Source organism: Dermochelys coriacea, chromosome 3, assembly GCF_009764565.3.
Source record: "Dermochelys coriacea isolate rDerCor1 chromosome 3, rDerCor1.pri.v4, whole genome shotgun sequence".
NCBI lineage: Eukaryota > Metazoa > Chordata > Testudines > Dermochelyidae > Dermochelys > Dermochelys coriacea.
Genome location: NC_050070.1, coordinates 107319932 through 107336832, shown reverse-complemented (window position 1 = coordinate 107336832; position 16901 = coordinate 107319932). Strand labels below are relative to the sequence as shown.

At 41.5% G+C, this 16901-nt stretch overlaps 1 protein-coding gene across 17 annotated transcripts in view; it reads left to right on the top strand.

Annotated features, from left to right (window-relative positions):
* The window catches only part of REPS1 (RALBP1 associated Eps domain containing 1), a 112672-nt gene that overhangs the window by 15425 nt on the left and 80346 nt on the right, over positions 1-16901 (top strand). For 15 of the 17 annotated variants that reach the window (XM_038393866.2, XM_038393869.2, XM_038393864.2 and 12 more), the window contains exons 2-3: positions 6551-6674; positions 16169-16365. In XM_038393866.2, the coding sequence (XP_038249794.2) occupies positions 6551-6674; positions 16169-16365 (321 nt within the window). Of the gene's footprint in view, positions 1-6547; positions 6675-7357; positions 7669-14804; positions 14839-16168; positions 16366-16901 lie in introns of those variants that run through there. The other 2 variants (XM_038393873.1, XM_043511102.1) reach the window with 2 other exon arrangements.

Below are 16901 nucleotides of genomic sequence, written 5' to 3'. Positions count from 1 at the left end.
TCTCAATGCATATGTGTACAGTGGCTAGCACAGAGGCTATCAAAATACAAATATTAACAGTTACCTAATATGTTGTGTAAATATATTTATGTAATACATTGTAGTACGATATAAACTGAGATTCTGCAATTAATCATTCAATCTATCTGTTCATCTACTCTATACCCACTTAGCTGTCTCCTCGATGACTACTGCTAGCACCCAAACCTGCTTAACTTCAAATAGCTGGCAAACAAAATAAATAAATAAAACAAAACTGCAGAGAAACATTCCCTTACCTCCAGGTATAGAATTTTGCTTCCAGAATTATTGTCTCAAGGCCCAGGATGTGAGAGTATTCAGTCCTGCAACAGTGATATTTAAGTTACATCTCATTACCCTGCTGAACTAGAAATGGGAGCTTTGTTAATGAAAATGGGAAACTTCAGGTTTTCATTAAGGGCCCGGTGTGTGTTTTTATCCATGGAAGGCCCAGAGATACCTGATCTTTCAGTTTGTTGCAATTTTATGTAACAAAATATTAGGCTTTTTTATGGCTCCCTCCTGGTAATGTACAGTTTGGGTAGAGGATAACTCAAGAGTTGGAAAGATGGCTTTAGAGAAGAGAGATTTAAAACATATTCCAGAGAAACCTGTTAATACTTCTTGAAACATTTGTAAACGAACATTTCTAATGTGACAGTGTGGTCCAAAGTATGTTCAGCCTTTGTTTGTGATAAGGTGGATATCTGTCTTGTGGCTTTACTGCTCATGAGTCTTGCAGTCATCCCAAACACATGTTGATAAAACTCTTACGTGGCATCACACAAATATGTATATCCTGTTCTTTGAGTTTCTCAGTGCTTTCTGTATGCTGGCTGTCTTTATACCATAAGATCCTCGGGGTGGGAGCATCTACCAGTGTCTCAACATGGGGCATACTGTGTGTCAGACACAAAATGAGGGGGTCAGAAATATCATTCTCGAAGGAGATTTAAAATGCTGTGAAATTAATTCCCTTTAGTATAAATAACTCTAATCTCATAATTCTTTATTTCTGAGGTAAATAATTCTAAACATTTAAAGTAAGGGGATGCCACATTTCTTTGGAATGTAGGTAAATTTTAGACTGAAGTGTCCGTGACACTTTCCTCATACCTTTCTCTTTTTTCCAGCTATTCCAGCGCTATTTATGTTCTGGTTAGATTATCGGTACAGATTTCTTTATTTAAAAGAACAAAGAAGAAATTACATCAGTGGGCACAGGTATCATCTGAACATACCTGGGGTGGGAATATCCTCAAGACCAGTTGAAAAAGTCTGGCAATTTGTAAGTTCAGCTTTAGAGATCAGCTACTGTAAGTGGCTCTGTGCCTGGCATAAGCAGTGTCTTGGCCCCCAATCCTAATTGGCTGATTGAACCCAGTGCCAAGGTCATAGCAGTGTTGTCACTGCACGGAAGTCCCAAATCCCCCTCCAAGTCCACCTCATCTAGTGCTGTTAGTGGATTGTTAATGGGTTACAGATTGTTTGAATAGACACACTGAATTTATGGCCCATTACATATGATATTTATTGTCTAGCAAAGTTATGAATTTAAGCTCCCAGACTCATCTTTTGAAAGTGTTGTGCAGGTTTCCTTTGAGGATGAGGACTGATAGGTCAGATATAGAGTGATTGCTTTGTGAAAGTTTGAAAAATGCTGTTATATCTTGTCTTTTAATCTCCCTCTGTTGGTTCTGTTCTTGTGAACCAGCAGAGCGTTGAAATTACAAGATGTCTGTGTGCTGAACGTTTCAGAAACAGGATATATAAATTTTAATTCCCTGCTTGCTCACAAGAATGAGGAGTTCACATTATGTACAAGTTTACATATGATCAACCATACTGGGTCAGACCAAAGGTCTATCTAGCCCAGTATCCTATCTTCCGACAGTGGTCAATGCCAGGTGCTTCACAGGGAATGAACAGGTAATCCAGTGATCCATCCCCTGTTGCCCATTCCCAGCTTCTGCTAAACAGAGGCTAGGGACACGATCCCTGCCCATCTTTGCTACTAGCCACTGATAGACCTATCCTCCATTAATTTATCTAGTTCTTTTTTTGAACCCTGTTATAGTCGTGGCCTTCACATCATCCTCTGACAAAGATCTCCACAGGTTGTCAAGGTTCCTTCCCCACTCTGAACTATAGGGTACAGATATGGGGACCTGCATGAGAACCACCCGTAGCTTATTTTTACCAGCTTAGGTTAAAACTTCCCCAAGGTACAAACTACTTTATCTTTTGCCCCTGGATTTTATTGCTACCACCACCAAGCGTCTAACAAATATATAACAGAGCCTGCTTGGAAACTTCTTTTCCCCCAAAATCCTCCCAAACCCTACACCCCTTTTCCCAGAGAAAACTTGATAAAAATCTTCACCAATTTGCATAGGTGAACACAGACCCAAATCCTTGAATCTTAAGAACAATGAAAAAGAAATCAGGTTCTTGAAAGAAGAATTTTAATTGAAGAAAAAGTAAAAGAATCACCTCTGTAAAATCAGGATGGTAAATACCTTACAGGGTAATCAGATTCAAAAAATAGAGAATCCCTCTAGGTGCAACCTTAAGAAAAAAAAAAAGATGCAAAAACAGGAATATACATTCCATTCAGCACAACTTATTTTATCAGCCATTCAAACAAAACAGAATCTAATTCATATCTAACTAGATTGCTTATTAGCCCTTTACAGGAGTTCTGACCTACATTCCTGCTCTGGTCCCAGAAAAAGCAACAACAGACAGAGAGAACCTTTTTCTCCCCCACTACACTGCATGCATCTGATGAAGCGAGGTGTAGCTCACGAAAGCTTATGCTCAAATTTGTTAGTCTCTAAGGTGCCACAAGTACTCCTTTTCTTTTTGCGAATACAGACTAACACAGCTGCTACTCTGAAACCTGACACAGGTTGACTGTGTGTTGTGTGAAGAAATACTTCCTTTTGTTTGTTTTAAACCTGCTGCCTATTCATTTCATTTGGTGACCCCTAGTTCTTGTGAGAAGGAGTAAATAATACTTCCTTATTTACTTTTTCCACACAAGTCACGATTTTATAAACTGCAGTCATATCCCCCCTTAGTCGTCTCTTTTCCAAGCTGAACAGTCCCAGTCTTATTAATCTCTCCTCCAATGGAAGCTGTTCCATACCCCTCATCATTGCTGTTGCCCTTTTCTGTACCTTTTCCCAATATATCTTTTTGGAGATGGGAAGACCACATCTGCAGGCAGTATTCAAGATGTGGGTGTACCATGGATTTATGCAGAGGCAATCTGATATTTTCTGTCTTATCTATTACTTTCTTAATGATTCCCAACATTGTTAGCTTTTTTGACTGCCACTCGCACATTGAGTGGATGTTTTCAGAGAACTATCCACAATGACTGCAAGATCTCTTCCTTGGTAACAGCCAATTTAGACCTCATCATTTTATATGTGTAGTTGGGATTGTGTTTTCCAGTGTGCATTACTTTGCATTTATCAGCCTTAAAGTTCATCTGCAGTTTTGTTGCCCAGTCACCCAGTTTTATGAGATCTCTTTGTAACTCTCTGCTTTGGACTTAACCATCTTGAGTAGTTTTGTATCATCTACAAATTTTGCCACCTCACTGTTTACCCCTTTTTCCAGATCATTTATGAATATTTTGAATAGGGCTAGTCCCAGTACAGACCCCGTGGGGGACACCACTATTTACCTCTATCCATTCTGAAAACTGATAATTTATTCCTACCCTATGTTTCCAATCTTTTAACGAGTTACCAATCCATGAGATGACCTTTCCTCTTGTCCCATGACACTTACTTTGCTTAAGAGTGTTTTGGTGAGGGACCTTGTCAAAGGCTTTTGGAAAATCTGAGTACACTATATCTATCCACTGTAAATTTGTCCAAGTATGTCCAGGATGTCTCCAAATAACTTGATTCTACAAGACAAAGTAACTATCTAGAGTAACTTGTCAATAAGGTTAAGATTCTGTCATAGGTATTTTTAGTAAAAGTCACAGGCAATAAACAAAAATTTATGGAAGCCTGCAACCTATCCAGACTTTTATTAAAAATACCTGGGGGTGGGGCAGCTAACAGTTGGAGCGCTGCCAGGAGCTGTCGCTCAGCAGCTGCTCCTGCCAGGGGCTGACCACCCTTGCTCCAGACCAAACCCCAGCTGCTGCTTCAGCCTGAGGACCAGTGCTCCTGGGGCTGGCTGCTGGCCACTCTGGAAGAAGTCACTGAGTTCCCAGAAAGTCATGGAATCTGTGACTAAATTGTATCCTTACTCATCAACTGTCTCCATACAGTTGATATACAATATTGAAAATATGCAGGTTTACAAGAGAAGTATCTGTCCTATTGTGCATTTTATATATAGATGCACTTTACTGCACTGAGAGAATAATTCATTGACAGATGTCTTAATGTTCACTTAGCCATTACTTTTAGAGCACAAGTATCCAGCCTGTGCCTCTTGAGAGTGATGGTTAAGAAGAAAATGGTATTTGATTAAAATTAAAAATCTGTTCCCTGAATCATGCCTTGCGACTTTTAAGCATTGGAATCAGGCTCTTTGCTATGTGGGGAGATATTAGGGGCATTGCCTCCCATACCTTCCATTAAAACCTGTGAACAGCTCCGATTGTGAGCTAGAAGTGCAGCTGCTGTTCCTTCTTTCCTGAAGCTGCTCAGTACTTCCTCCCCTGAAATGCAGCAGTCTAGTAAGGGAAGAGTAGTTCTAATTGTGGGAGTCCCAGGAAGAGCACGGTAGGAATTTCAGACACTTCCCAAGCTTAGAGCACCTAGCAAAGGATGGCTCCCCTCTCTCACTCAACCATCTGGAGAAGCAAAAAAAAAAGGCAGGGGGGAGAAGCTGAGAAGTAACACTGAGTTACAACTTTCTAATTTTCAAACCCTGTCCTGGAGTAGACCAAAAAAACCAAGGGGTCATGCATCAGCTGAATATAGCTTGAGCTCTGCATATTCTTCTTCCATAATAGGTTGAGCCACTCTTTTACAATATATGTTCATGGAAATTTCTTTTGTTCTGACTGGACATGTGCATTGGTAGCTAAAATGATAAATTAGAAATGTGCACTTGCTATGTTTGACAGTTTATAAAGGGATCTGGCAGTGAACTCATCTATTAAGGTTGTCTAACACTTTCTTTTATAAAAGACTTACGACTTTGTTAGAAGCTCTAACTTCTCAACTGAAATTCAGCAAGGGGAATGCAGCCAGAGATGTTGCTCTAGTTTGTGCCATGGAATTATGTTTAGGTTTGGCTGAATTACAAGATTTTGAAAATCATAATTTTCCATCTCTGCCTTGCATTTAGCATAAATGGTAGGATGCTAACATCCTTGAACCATTTTAACGTCGGGCCTCGGGTATTACTACAGCAGCACACCTCCAGGAATAGAGACAGCCCAGCTGCTGATAGAACAGCTGGCTGCTGGCTGAACTGCTTCATGTTTATACCCTGGATCCTGAACGTGGTCCCAGCTGCCAGTCTTCTACTGGAGGTGCCACATGGCATGAGATGAGAACCCCTGAAGCAGATTTCAAATACAAATAATGAATGGGAACCAGGAAGACCTAAGTTTCAGGCTTGCTTCTTCCACCAGCTAATAACCATTCTGTACCTTTCACAACTCTTCTTATGAAACAATGTCTCATGACTAGGGTCAGTGTTTTCCAGCAACTAAAACAGAGCAATTTCAGATTTTCAAATATGTATATTTAAAAAATTTCAGATACGAGTTATATTAATACCCAAAAAATACATGTATTGACAAACATGAGCAATATGTAATCCTTTATAGCACAAAAATGCTGGGCATTGAGGGCTAGAGCCAGCTGTGAATGGGAGGTGGGGGACAGATGCTAGGCACTGAGGTCTAGCTCCAGGCCAGCTGTATGCTAGGGGGAGATGGCAGGAGCCAACTATGAGTCGGGGAGAGGCGCTGTGGACACTGCTGAGAGCAGATGTGAGTTCTGTTTGCTCTGCAACATAGTGAAGGAGCCTAGTGCCAGGTGGCCTGCCCTTCCAGAGAGAGCTCAGTGGTGGTTTTGCCAAGCCAAAGCTTGTGTGAGGAGGGGAGAAGTTGGCAGCGAGTCTCAACTGCAGCCAGCCCCCAGCCTCTGCCCTGCAGCCTGTGGAGGAATCGGGTGTCTCCTAGCAGAAATCTGGGGGATGTGACCCTGCATTCCCTAACCACATGTCACCTCTGCCTGTGTGCTGCCGCCATCCCCTCCCTCTTTGAATGGTGACTTTAGAAATAGTCATTTCGGGGGGAAAACGTGATAATAGCAGCAATTTCCAGAAAACAGGGACCCTACTCATGACCCACTATTATCAAAAAATTCCATGCAAAGAAATTAAGACAAGACTAGTTAATGCAAAGCATTGCCATTGACAAATTTACCACCTTATGAGTTATGTATTATGTCTGTACTTAAAGGTGGCTGCTGTTTCTGATAGAATATCTGGCATTTTGATTTGCCTCTCATAAGTACTAATACTTGTTCTCTTACAGATTATGGAACTTTGTGGTGCAACAAGACTTGGATATTTTGGAAGAAGTCAGTTCTATATTGCTTTGAAACTTGTTGCTGTGGCCCAGTCAGGTCTCCCTCTAAGAGTGGAAAGTTTAAATACAGGTAAATCTAGAAATTAATGCTTAAACACTATTGAGCAGGTTAGTGAAATGTATTGCAGTTGGCTCACGTATTATAATAGATTAATCCGGTGGACTATTGTGTTATGGTCTCAGTTACTCTGGTATATTGCTTACTTATACATACTGAAAAAAGTGTGAAGGGGAGTTTGGGATAAACCAAAATTTAAAGTATTTTTATATAGATAGAGCTGGATTTTAGCTAGTAAAAGGGATAAATCTAGGGACATGAAGTCCTCAAAACAGTTCAACTTTGCTAAGTATTAAATTAATTTAAAACGAAGTGTTATTGCAAGGTATGCAGAGTGAAAGAGAACCTTTTAGTGTATGCCAATTCCCACGGTGGTGTAACTGGTCTATTTGTCAGGGTTGAGTGGTGAAAGTAGCAGATAATGTAATGGGATTGCAGTTAAATTTACTAGTGTTGACACAGCTAGCTATTCAAAATTATCTGTAGGGGCACTTGCTGGGGATGGTACGTTCAACTTCCAACTCCAAATAGGTAGCTACAGAATTCATTTCCATCAGGTCTCCAGACTCTCTGTCTGAACTTGTAAATCATCCAGCAAGAATTCAGCAACTATCCCCAAAGGAATCAAACGCTTATTCATTTCATAAAGTAAAATTGCAGTCTGATACTTCAGGAGGATTCATTTCAACTTCCAGGAGACAGGATTCCTTGAAAGCAAAGAGAAGATCTCCCTTCCTGCTACAAAAACGATATAAAAGACCTAACAGAGCTCAAGACTCAGAATTGAGTCACTTCAAGCTCCTGGTGCTGTCTCTAAATAAAATTAGATGTGACTGACTAGATGAGACTGCAGTTTGAATCAAGTAGGTGAGAGTGCTGATATAATGAATCTGCAGACCAGAATCAAGCAGTTGGAATCAGGAGCAAGATGTAATCCTAAAAATTGGTATGGAGAATCTTGAAAGAAGGAACAATGAGAATGGAGCCCATGAGAACTTGAAGAAAGGTAATCTTGCAGAATTTCACTTAGATTTTGTTTCTAGTTTTCTCAGATTTAAAGTAAGGCTGATCTGTGTTCCCCAACCCCTTTCAGGGATAGGGACAACGCCATATTCCATAGCCACAGAATCAATGAATTCATGGAGTCTTGATTGAGATGAATAAGAGATGTCGTCTACTTCAGAGCTATTGCAAACTCAGCTGGCATCTGACTTGACTCATGTGTTTGAGGGTTTTTCAACCAGGGGGACTACAGCAAGCTTTCTTACAATGTCTTAAGATAAGATTCTGTGGTGAAAACCTGATGGGGTAAGAGGGATGAAGTGGTGTAAACGGACACTATAAGCGCTGTGTATAGCAAGGCCTGGACTCTCCATATGCAGGCATTGTAGTAGATGACTGTCAAGCAGCCTTCTGAGGATCCTCTCACTAGTCCTGGCATAGATGGTGTGCTGGAAGGGGCATGTTAGGGGTGGGGTCAGAGTGCTGCACCCAGTGATGTGGTGATTTCAAGCAGTGCTGTAGCCCATACGACAATCTCTCATGCTGTCCTAACTTAAACAGATCCCCAGAGCTGTCCTGTACTAACCTGAGGGCTGCAGAATAGCTGAGGTTCTGAGAAGATGCAGCAGTGGTGTAAAGTCACCATAGCTATCATCTCCCTGAGTTGAGAGTTCTGTGTTGATCTTAGACTGGAACAGTGTTTATAACTGAGGGACTTCCCTGACAAATTCCGTGGCTGTAGGATCCATGTGGCCTTAATAGAATCCATATATGCTCCTAATTAATGGCAGGCAAAATTATTCCTTCTGGTAAGGATATACATAAACCTGTTCAGGTGAATCTGAAACCAAAATTTGATGGGATGAAATATTTGACAAAATAATTGCTATTCTAGTTAAACTCAGATTGGTCTTAACAGTAAATATGTAAATAATGATGTATGCCTGCACAAAAATATATGTACAATTACTGCACATGCTCTTGTAAGTAGTGGAAAGGAGTAGCATTAGAAGTAGGAGATGGCAAGTCCACCAGTTTTTTATGCCTAAGATGCTGGCTTGGTCATTCCACTATTAACTGTTGTTGTTTTTCCTCCTTTAGCTGTTCCTTTGGTTGTCCCAATTAAGTGGTCTTTCAAGAACATAAATTTCTTGCATTTATTAAGAACACCACTGATGTTGTTAGCAGGGAATTTGGGAAAAATAAACAGTTCAACTCTGTTAGTACATGGTAAAATAAAATTTGTTACATGGTGCTAATGCTGAGATGAATGTACCAGACTAAAACCCGACAATGGTGATTAGATACCTGACTTCTTTTTAGTTTTCAGATAACTTGAATTGTTTTGGTTGTTACTGTGAAATGCTTTTTTAGTATTAAGTGAGATGTTGATGGAAAGACTTCCAGTGAAAAGGACATTTACAATAGCAAGAAATAAAGAAGAAATATACAACCTCTCCTTTTTGGGAGAAAACAAACTAAAGATTGTCCAAGGGGATTATTTTCAAAATACCCAAAAAAGCTAATGTAAATTAATAAACTGCCTTTGCAGCTCTCTATATGAATATATAGAGAATATATTGCACTGGTTCATACATGTCAAACACTGTAAATATTTTTACTTGTTTAGGAGTTGTTTGAAGTTAAAGGAGGTCTTGAAAAACTTATCCAACCCAATAACTCCCCAGTGTAAAAAATAGTTGTGCTGTCAAGCCCCTCGACACCATGGTTATCTGCTGACCTGTGTTGAGTCTAAGGTCTGGTCTACACTAGAAAATTAAGTTGGCTTAACTGTCTCTCAGCCCTGGTCTACACTATGGGGTTAAGTCAAATTTAGCCACATTAGGTCAATTTTTAAATGAATGCATCTACACAACCAACCCTGTTCCGTCGACCTAAAGCGTTCATAAAATCGACTTCTGTACTCCTCCCCGGCGAGGGGAGTAGCGCTAAAATAGACCTTGCTGGGTCGACTTTGGGATAGTGCAGATGCAATTCAATGGTATTGGCCTCCCGAAGCTATCCCAGAGTGCTCCAATATGACCACTCTGGATAGCACTTTGAACTCCGATGCACTAGCCAGGTTTACAGGAAAAGCCCTGGGAAATTTTGAATTTCATTTCCTGTTTGGTCAGTGTGGCGAGCACAGCAGCACAGGTAACCATGCAGTCCCCCCAGAATCACAAATGAGCTCCAGCATGGACCAAAAGGAGATACTGGATCTGATTGCTGTATGGGGAGAAGAATCTCTGCAGGCCGAACTCCAATCAAAAAGAAGAAATGCTAATACATATGCCAAAATCGCACAGGGCATGGTGGAGAGAGGTTACAACAGGGACACACAGCAGTGCTGCATGAAAGTTGAGCTCAGGCAAGCCTACCAAAAGACAAAGGAGGCAAATGGTGGCTCTGGGTCAGAGCCTCATAAATGCTGCTTCTATGATCAGCTGCATGGCATTTTGGCGGTGGGGGGGACCCTACCACTACCCCACTACTGTCTGTGGACACCTGCAAGGGGTGAGTCTCATGCAACAGAGAGGAGGATTTTGTGGAGGAAGAGGAGGAGAATGTGCAGCTGGCAAGCCATGAATCCGTTCTCCCCGGCAGCCAGGATCTTTTTCGTCACCCTGGAGCCAATACCCTCCCAAGGTGGGATCCCCGACCCTGAAGCTGGAGAAGGCAACTCTGGTGAGTGCACATTCGTAACTACAATACAGGGTTTAAAAGCAATAGTGTTTAATGTTTGATTTGCCCTGAAGAATTGGGATGCATATGCGGCTAGTACAGCTACTGGAAAAGTCTGTTAACATGTCTGGGGATGGAGCGGGAATCCTCCAGCGACATCTCCATGAAGCTCTCCTGGAGGTACTCTGAAAGCCTTTACAGAAGGTTTCTGGGGAGGGCTGCCTTATTTCGTCCTCCACAGTAGGACACTTTACCATGCCAAGCCAGTAGCAAGTGGTCTGGAATCATTGCAGCACAAAGCATGGCAGCGAATGGTCCTGGGTTTTGGTTGCATTCAAGCACTATTTGGTCTCTGTCTTTCTGTGAAGCCTCAGGAGAGTGATGCCATTCATGGTCACCTGGTTGAAATGGGAATTTTTGTAAGGGAAAAGTAAAAGGACCCCATTCATGCTGGGTTGTTTGCGCTTGGCTAAAAGGGATCATCCCAGAGAATAGTCACACGGTGGGGTGTGGGGAGGTGTGTGCTGCACATTCACCCGAAAACCACAGCCCCTCCTTTTAAATGTGAAACCCAATTGGCATTGCTTGCTTGGGAAAGTATGGCGCTGCAGTTTGAAACCATTCCCCCATGTTATGAAGGTGTAAGAAGCCAACCCCGCATACCAAAAGGCTTACCGTGGCTGCCTGGAAACAGAATTCTGTTGCCCGGCCATTTGTGATGTGTCACCATACTGCCAGGCGCCCAATATAAAAGGCAAAATGCAACCTTATACCTAAAGCACATGTGCTGTCTGCTGTGAATTGCTTGATTCACTGGAAGAGTCTCCCTTTTGTTCTCAGAAATGTATCATCTTAAATTTTATTCTCCCTTTTTATCTCTCCCAGGTGCAAATGTCTATGCTCCCCCTATCATCTCCGCCCCTGAAGTTATCGCAGATAAGAGGTGAAAAAAACGCACTCACGATGACGTTTTCCAAGCTCATGCAGACCTTCCGCACTGATAGGGCACAACTTAATGCACAGAGGCATTCAGTGGCAGAGATCAGGAAAGCATTAAGTGAGCACGAAGAGCAGAGGCAGGAGGCGATGCTGAGGCTAATGGGGGAGCAAACAGACATGACGAAGTGTATATTGGAGCGGCAGGAAAGCCAATGAGCACAGACCCCCACTGCATCCATTGTATAACCGCCTGCCCTCCTTCCCAAGTTCCATATCCTCCTGACCCAGACGCCCAAGAACGCGAGGGGGGGGGGGGAGGCTTCAGGCACCCAGCCACTCCACTCCAGAGAATGGCCCAAGAAATAGAAGGCTGTCATTCAAACAGTTTTGATTTGTAATGTGGTTACAATAAGCAATGTGCCCTTGTCCTTCCCTTCTCCTGCACCCGGCTACCTTTTCAGTTATCTCACTTTTTTTAATTAATAAAGAGAGAATGCATGATTTCAAAACAATAGTGACTTTATTTCCTTTGCCAGCTGTGACCAAAGGGAGGAGAGTGGCTGGCTTACAGGGAATTAAAATCAACAAAGGGGGCGGGTTTGCAGCAAGGAGAAACGCACACAACTGTCACACCATAGCCTAACCAGTCATGAAACTGGTTTTCAAAGCCTCTCTGATGCCTAGCTGTGCTCTTCTAATCGCCCTGGTTTCTGGCTGCTCAAAATTGGTCGCCAGGCAATTTGCCTCAACCTCCCACCCCAGCATAAACATCTCCCCCTTATTCTCTCAGATATTATGGAGCATACCGCAAGCAACAATAACAATGGGAATGTTGGTTGCGCTGAGGTCTAACCTAGTCAGCAAACAGCACCAGCGAGCTTTTAAACGTGTAAAGGCACATTCTACCACCATTCTGCACTTTCTCAGCCTATAGTTGAACTGCTCCTTACTACTGTCCAGGCTGCCTATGTATGGCTTCATGAGCTATGGGAGCAAGGGGTAGGATGGGTCCCCAAGAATAACTATTGGCATTTCAACATTTCCAACGGTAATTTTCTGGACTGGGAAGTAAGTCCCTTCTTGCAACTGGTCGAACAGCCCGGAGTTCCTAAAGATTCGAGCGTCATGCACCTTTCCCAACCATCCCACATTGATGTTGGTGAAATGTCCCTTGTGTTCCACCAGTGCTTGCAGCACCATTGAGAAGTACCCCTTGTGGTTTATGTACTGGTTGGCAAGGTGGTCCGGTGCCAAGATAGGAATATGTGTTCAGTCTATCCCCCACCACAGTTAGGGAAGCCCATTGCAGCAAAGCCATCCACTATGACCTGCACATTTCCCAGAGTCACTACCCTTGATAGCAGAACCTCAGTAATTGTGTTGGCTACTTGGATCACAGCAGTCCCCACAGTAGACTTGCCCACTCCAAATTGATTCCCGACTGACCGGTAATCAGGCATTGCAAGCTTCCACAGGGCTATTGCCACTCATTTCTCAGCTGTTAGGGCAGCTCTCATCTTGGTATTCCTGGCTTCAGGGCAGAGGAAAGCAACTCACAAAGTTCAAGGGAAGTGGCCTTACGCATGCGAATGTTTCGCAGCCACTGTGAATCATCCCATACCCGCAACACTATGCGGTCCCACCAATCTGTGTTTGTTTGCTGGGCCCAGAATCAGTGTTCCACTGTATCAACCAGCCTCACTGCTGCCATGATGTCTCAATTGCCACATCCTGTGCTTTCAGGAATGTCTGTGTCCATGTCCTCATCACAATCGTCCTCGTGCTTGCGTCTCTTAGCCCAGTTCTGCACAGACTCCATAATATTGCGCGAGGTGTTTACAGTGCTCACAACAGAGGTGAGCAGGTTCCATGCTTGCTGTGGTATGGCTCAGGTAACCCAGGAAAAAAGGCACGAAACGATTGTCTGCTATTGCTGTCACGGATGGAGAGAGAGAGGGAGGGAGGGAGGGGCGACTGATGACATGTACCCAAAACCACCCTTGACAATGTTTTTGCCCCATCCGGCATTGGGAACTAAACCCAGAATTCCAATAGGCAGCAGAGACTGCGGGAACTGTGGGATAGCTACCCACAGTGCACTGCTCCGTAAGTCGATGCTAGCCACGGTAGGAAGGACACACTCCGCCGACTTAATGCGCTTAGTGGGGACATACACAATCGACTATAATATCAATTTCTAAAAATCGACTTCTATAAAATGACCTAATTTTGTAGTGTAGACATACCCAGAGGGTGAAATCCAACCTAACCCCAGTGTAGACAGTGCTAGGTCAATGGGAGAATTCTTCCTTTGATCTAAATAATGCTTAGCTTCTCAGAAAGGTAGATTCCCATCACTGACAGAAGAAGCCTTTCCATCGATGTAAGTAGTGCCTATACTGAAGTGCTGCAGCTGAGCCACTATAGTCTTTTAAGCATAGACATACACTAAGTGCTGGGACTGATGTTCCCTTAATGTTTTCTCTGTGCAAAATCAATAACTCTTAGAGCTTATGTCCTCTGAAGACATTCTCCTCCACTTTTATCTCCTTACTTCCACCCACCACCTTCATCCTCTTTTCACTGACTATCCTTCCTTATTCTCTCATTTATTTTTTTAACATTTTCTCTTCTTTTCCTCATTTTCCCCCTTTCACTTTCTCACTCATTCATCTTTCTCTTCTCTATGCGGCCTCTTTCTAGCTGAAGAGAATATTGAGCCCACTCCTCTTACTCCCCCCCCGCCCGCCTGCATGAACTGCTGAATGGAAGGAGAGCCCTATTCCACCATCCAGCAGTCCCTTTTCCTTACTTTGCCTGCTGGTCAGCCCCACCTCTGTATGCTGCACCAGACTGTCCCTGTCTAAGTCTTATTTAATATGTCTGTTTGGCCTGTGTGAGTGGGTTTTTCAAGTCTTGAGCTACAGTTGATTTGGGCAAGTTTGGAGTGCTTAGTGTTAGTGTCTACCAAGCATAATTCTTGTCTCAGCTGATTGATTGATTAGTTCAGAGAGATTGAAACAGACTTATAGTTAAGCACTTGTGGACATGTAATATGGCTCTGAAGTATTTGTATAAAATGACAATACTTGTATTGCTTTAATTACTATGCTGGAAATAGCGAAGTAAATTTTGGGTTGCTACTTAATTTGGAAATCCATTTTCATGGATAACTGCCTAATTGGGAATTACAAAATGAGCAGATAGTCACTGAATTCATGTCACTTGTTTGTTCTGTTACCGAGGTGTGGGAAATAGTCTCCTGCAAAAAATAAAAATTAATTTGGCGGGGCGGGATAGAGATTAGTCGTTTAGCTATTATAGGGGCTTCTAAATGAGCATGCAAACCCTAAGTATTGCAACATCAAAGAACAAAGTCATCTTACCCTGAATTTCTTTGCTCTTGTGGATGAAGACAAGGTGGGGGTGGGAGGAAGTTTGAAGAGAAGTATTTGAAGCTTAAAATAGTATTTTTTTTTCAGTGTGGGTCACACCCCACCTTAGCACTGAGATCAGCATGCTGTTCTTAGTATGCTGAGTCCACACACAGGTGAGAATGTGAAAGGTTTTGCTTGAACTCTGGTGTCCCTGTTAGCATATTATGCTACTTACTAAACTGTTGGGTTGTTCCTTGGTTATATTTAACAAAATTATTAAAGCATTATGTATTCAAAGAGTAATATTCAAATATAGATTGAACATTAAGCATTCAAGCAGTCTTTAGCAAAACAAAAATTAGTCTACACAATAACTAACAAATTGTATGAATTTAATTTAATGACAATAGTACCAGTGTATTTAATTTTTATTTAATAAAATAGCTATAAGAACCAGCAAAATTAATCCACATAAAATTAATTCCCTCATATTAGTTGTGATTGCAAATGTGCGTATGTTCTTAAAAAATTTTATTTACAAGTATGCTATACAACAAATTGCATAATTTGACTTCACTGGCAGTGGACTAGGAAGACCATTTACAGGTCAGGATTCAGAGGGATGGCAGAGCTATTTAAGAAGATTATTTCTCATTCGGCCTAGTAACCAAATTTATTCCAGGGGAAGACAGAGTAAAGCTGTGTACCACTTAGCTTGGTAAAATTGCATGTGTAGACTTCAAAAATGGGTTTATAATGAAATTACTGCTAAGTCTGACTGTAACTGAACATCCCTTGGTAGTATCATAGTAAAATAGCTTACTAGCTACTTGTGTAGAAAAGATGAATCAAGATTAAAGTGGATGAGTAATAAATGTGTTTATGCAATCCTTAGCTAAGTCTTGAGAAATAAAGGCTGAATTATGGTTTCTACTGTGAAGATAAAAAAGGCACCACTTTACTCTCTGTTGTATCTAAATGCTTTAGTGAAGTTTTTAACTTCTAGATCTATAGATGAAGCACCCTAAGTGCAAAGACTTTTAAGAACTTTTCAAGCATGCCTGGAACTTGTAATGGATTAAATTTGTACAGTAAGCAAAACTGTAATAGAAAGTATAATTAATAAGCCTATATAGCTATGCAAGAATGAGCTGAATTCTTTCTTGCATATCAGTAGAATAAACTAAGTCACAATTGCAGAACCAAACTGTCATCTTGCATGCACGGAACCCTATAGAAAATTGTGTGGTTCCATAGGTATAACAGGATTTGTGATGTAGAATTTTACAGTGGTGTAGCAGGAGCCAAAAAAAAAAAAAAATCTCAGGATGCATTTGCTTATAAATTGCACCAAACTCAGTATGTAAGTCATAGAGAGACAACAGATATGAAATTCCATGGTATCTTTTAGAATAGAACTACATTTTAAGCTAGTCATTTTTAAATATTTTTTATATAATAAAAAATACCCTATACTAATAATATATATCATTGTTTTAACAGTAAAAGACCTCCCTCTGCCCAGATTTGTTGGTCCAAAAAATGAACAGGAATCGAGACACACAGCCTTGTATTCTTCAGATGCTGATAACTCAACCCCATATTCAGGCGTAATTCCTCCCCCACCTGGCCGGGTTCAAGTAAAAAAAGGCTCTGTGAGCCATGATGCAGTCCAGCAACGTACATCAACAGATCAACAGGTAACTAAAACTTAAGTAAATTTTATTCGAGGTATGGTGCTATCATAGTGGTGTGTCCCACTAGCGTTACTACGCTATTGTTTTGGATTAGCTTCTTTAAAACAAATTCATGCAAGTGTTACTAAATATATGCAAAAAGAAAAGGAGTACTTGTGGCACCTTAGAGACTAACAAAAGTACTCCTTTTCTTTTTGCGAATACAGACTAACACGGCTGCTACTCTGAAACTTAATATATGAAAAGTTAATTATTATTTATTTCAGTTATGCAGTGCTTGTAAGTGTTTGTAGTACCTGAGGTGTGAGACAGGTTTTCTGCTCAGATCTGCTTAAAATCCGAGTCTGGAAATATTACCAATGATAACTGACGAAGTATTAAGTGGGAAGGGAGAATGAGGGTTATGGCTTATTGTGAGGGGTCACATGATAGCTTGGTTTGGTTTATGTAGGTTCGTTCTCTTAAAAAAACAAAAAAACTATATAGTGTTTAAATTCATAATTGATGCTACAACTCCTAATTATTTCAAATCAAGCTAA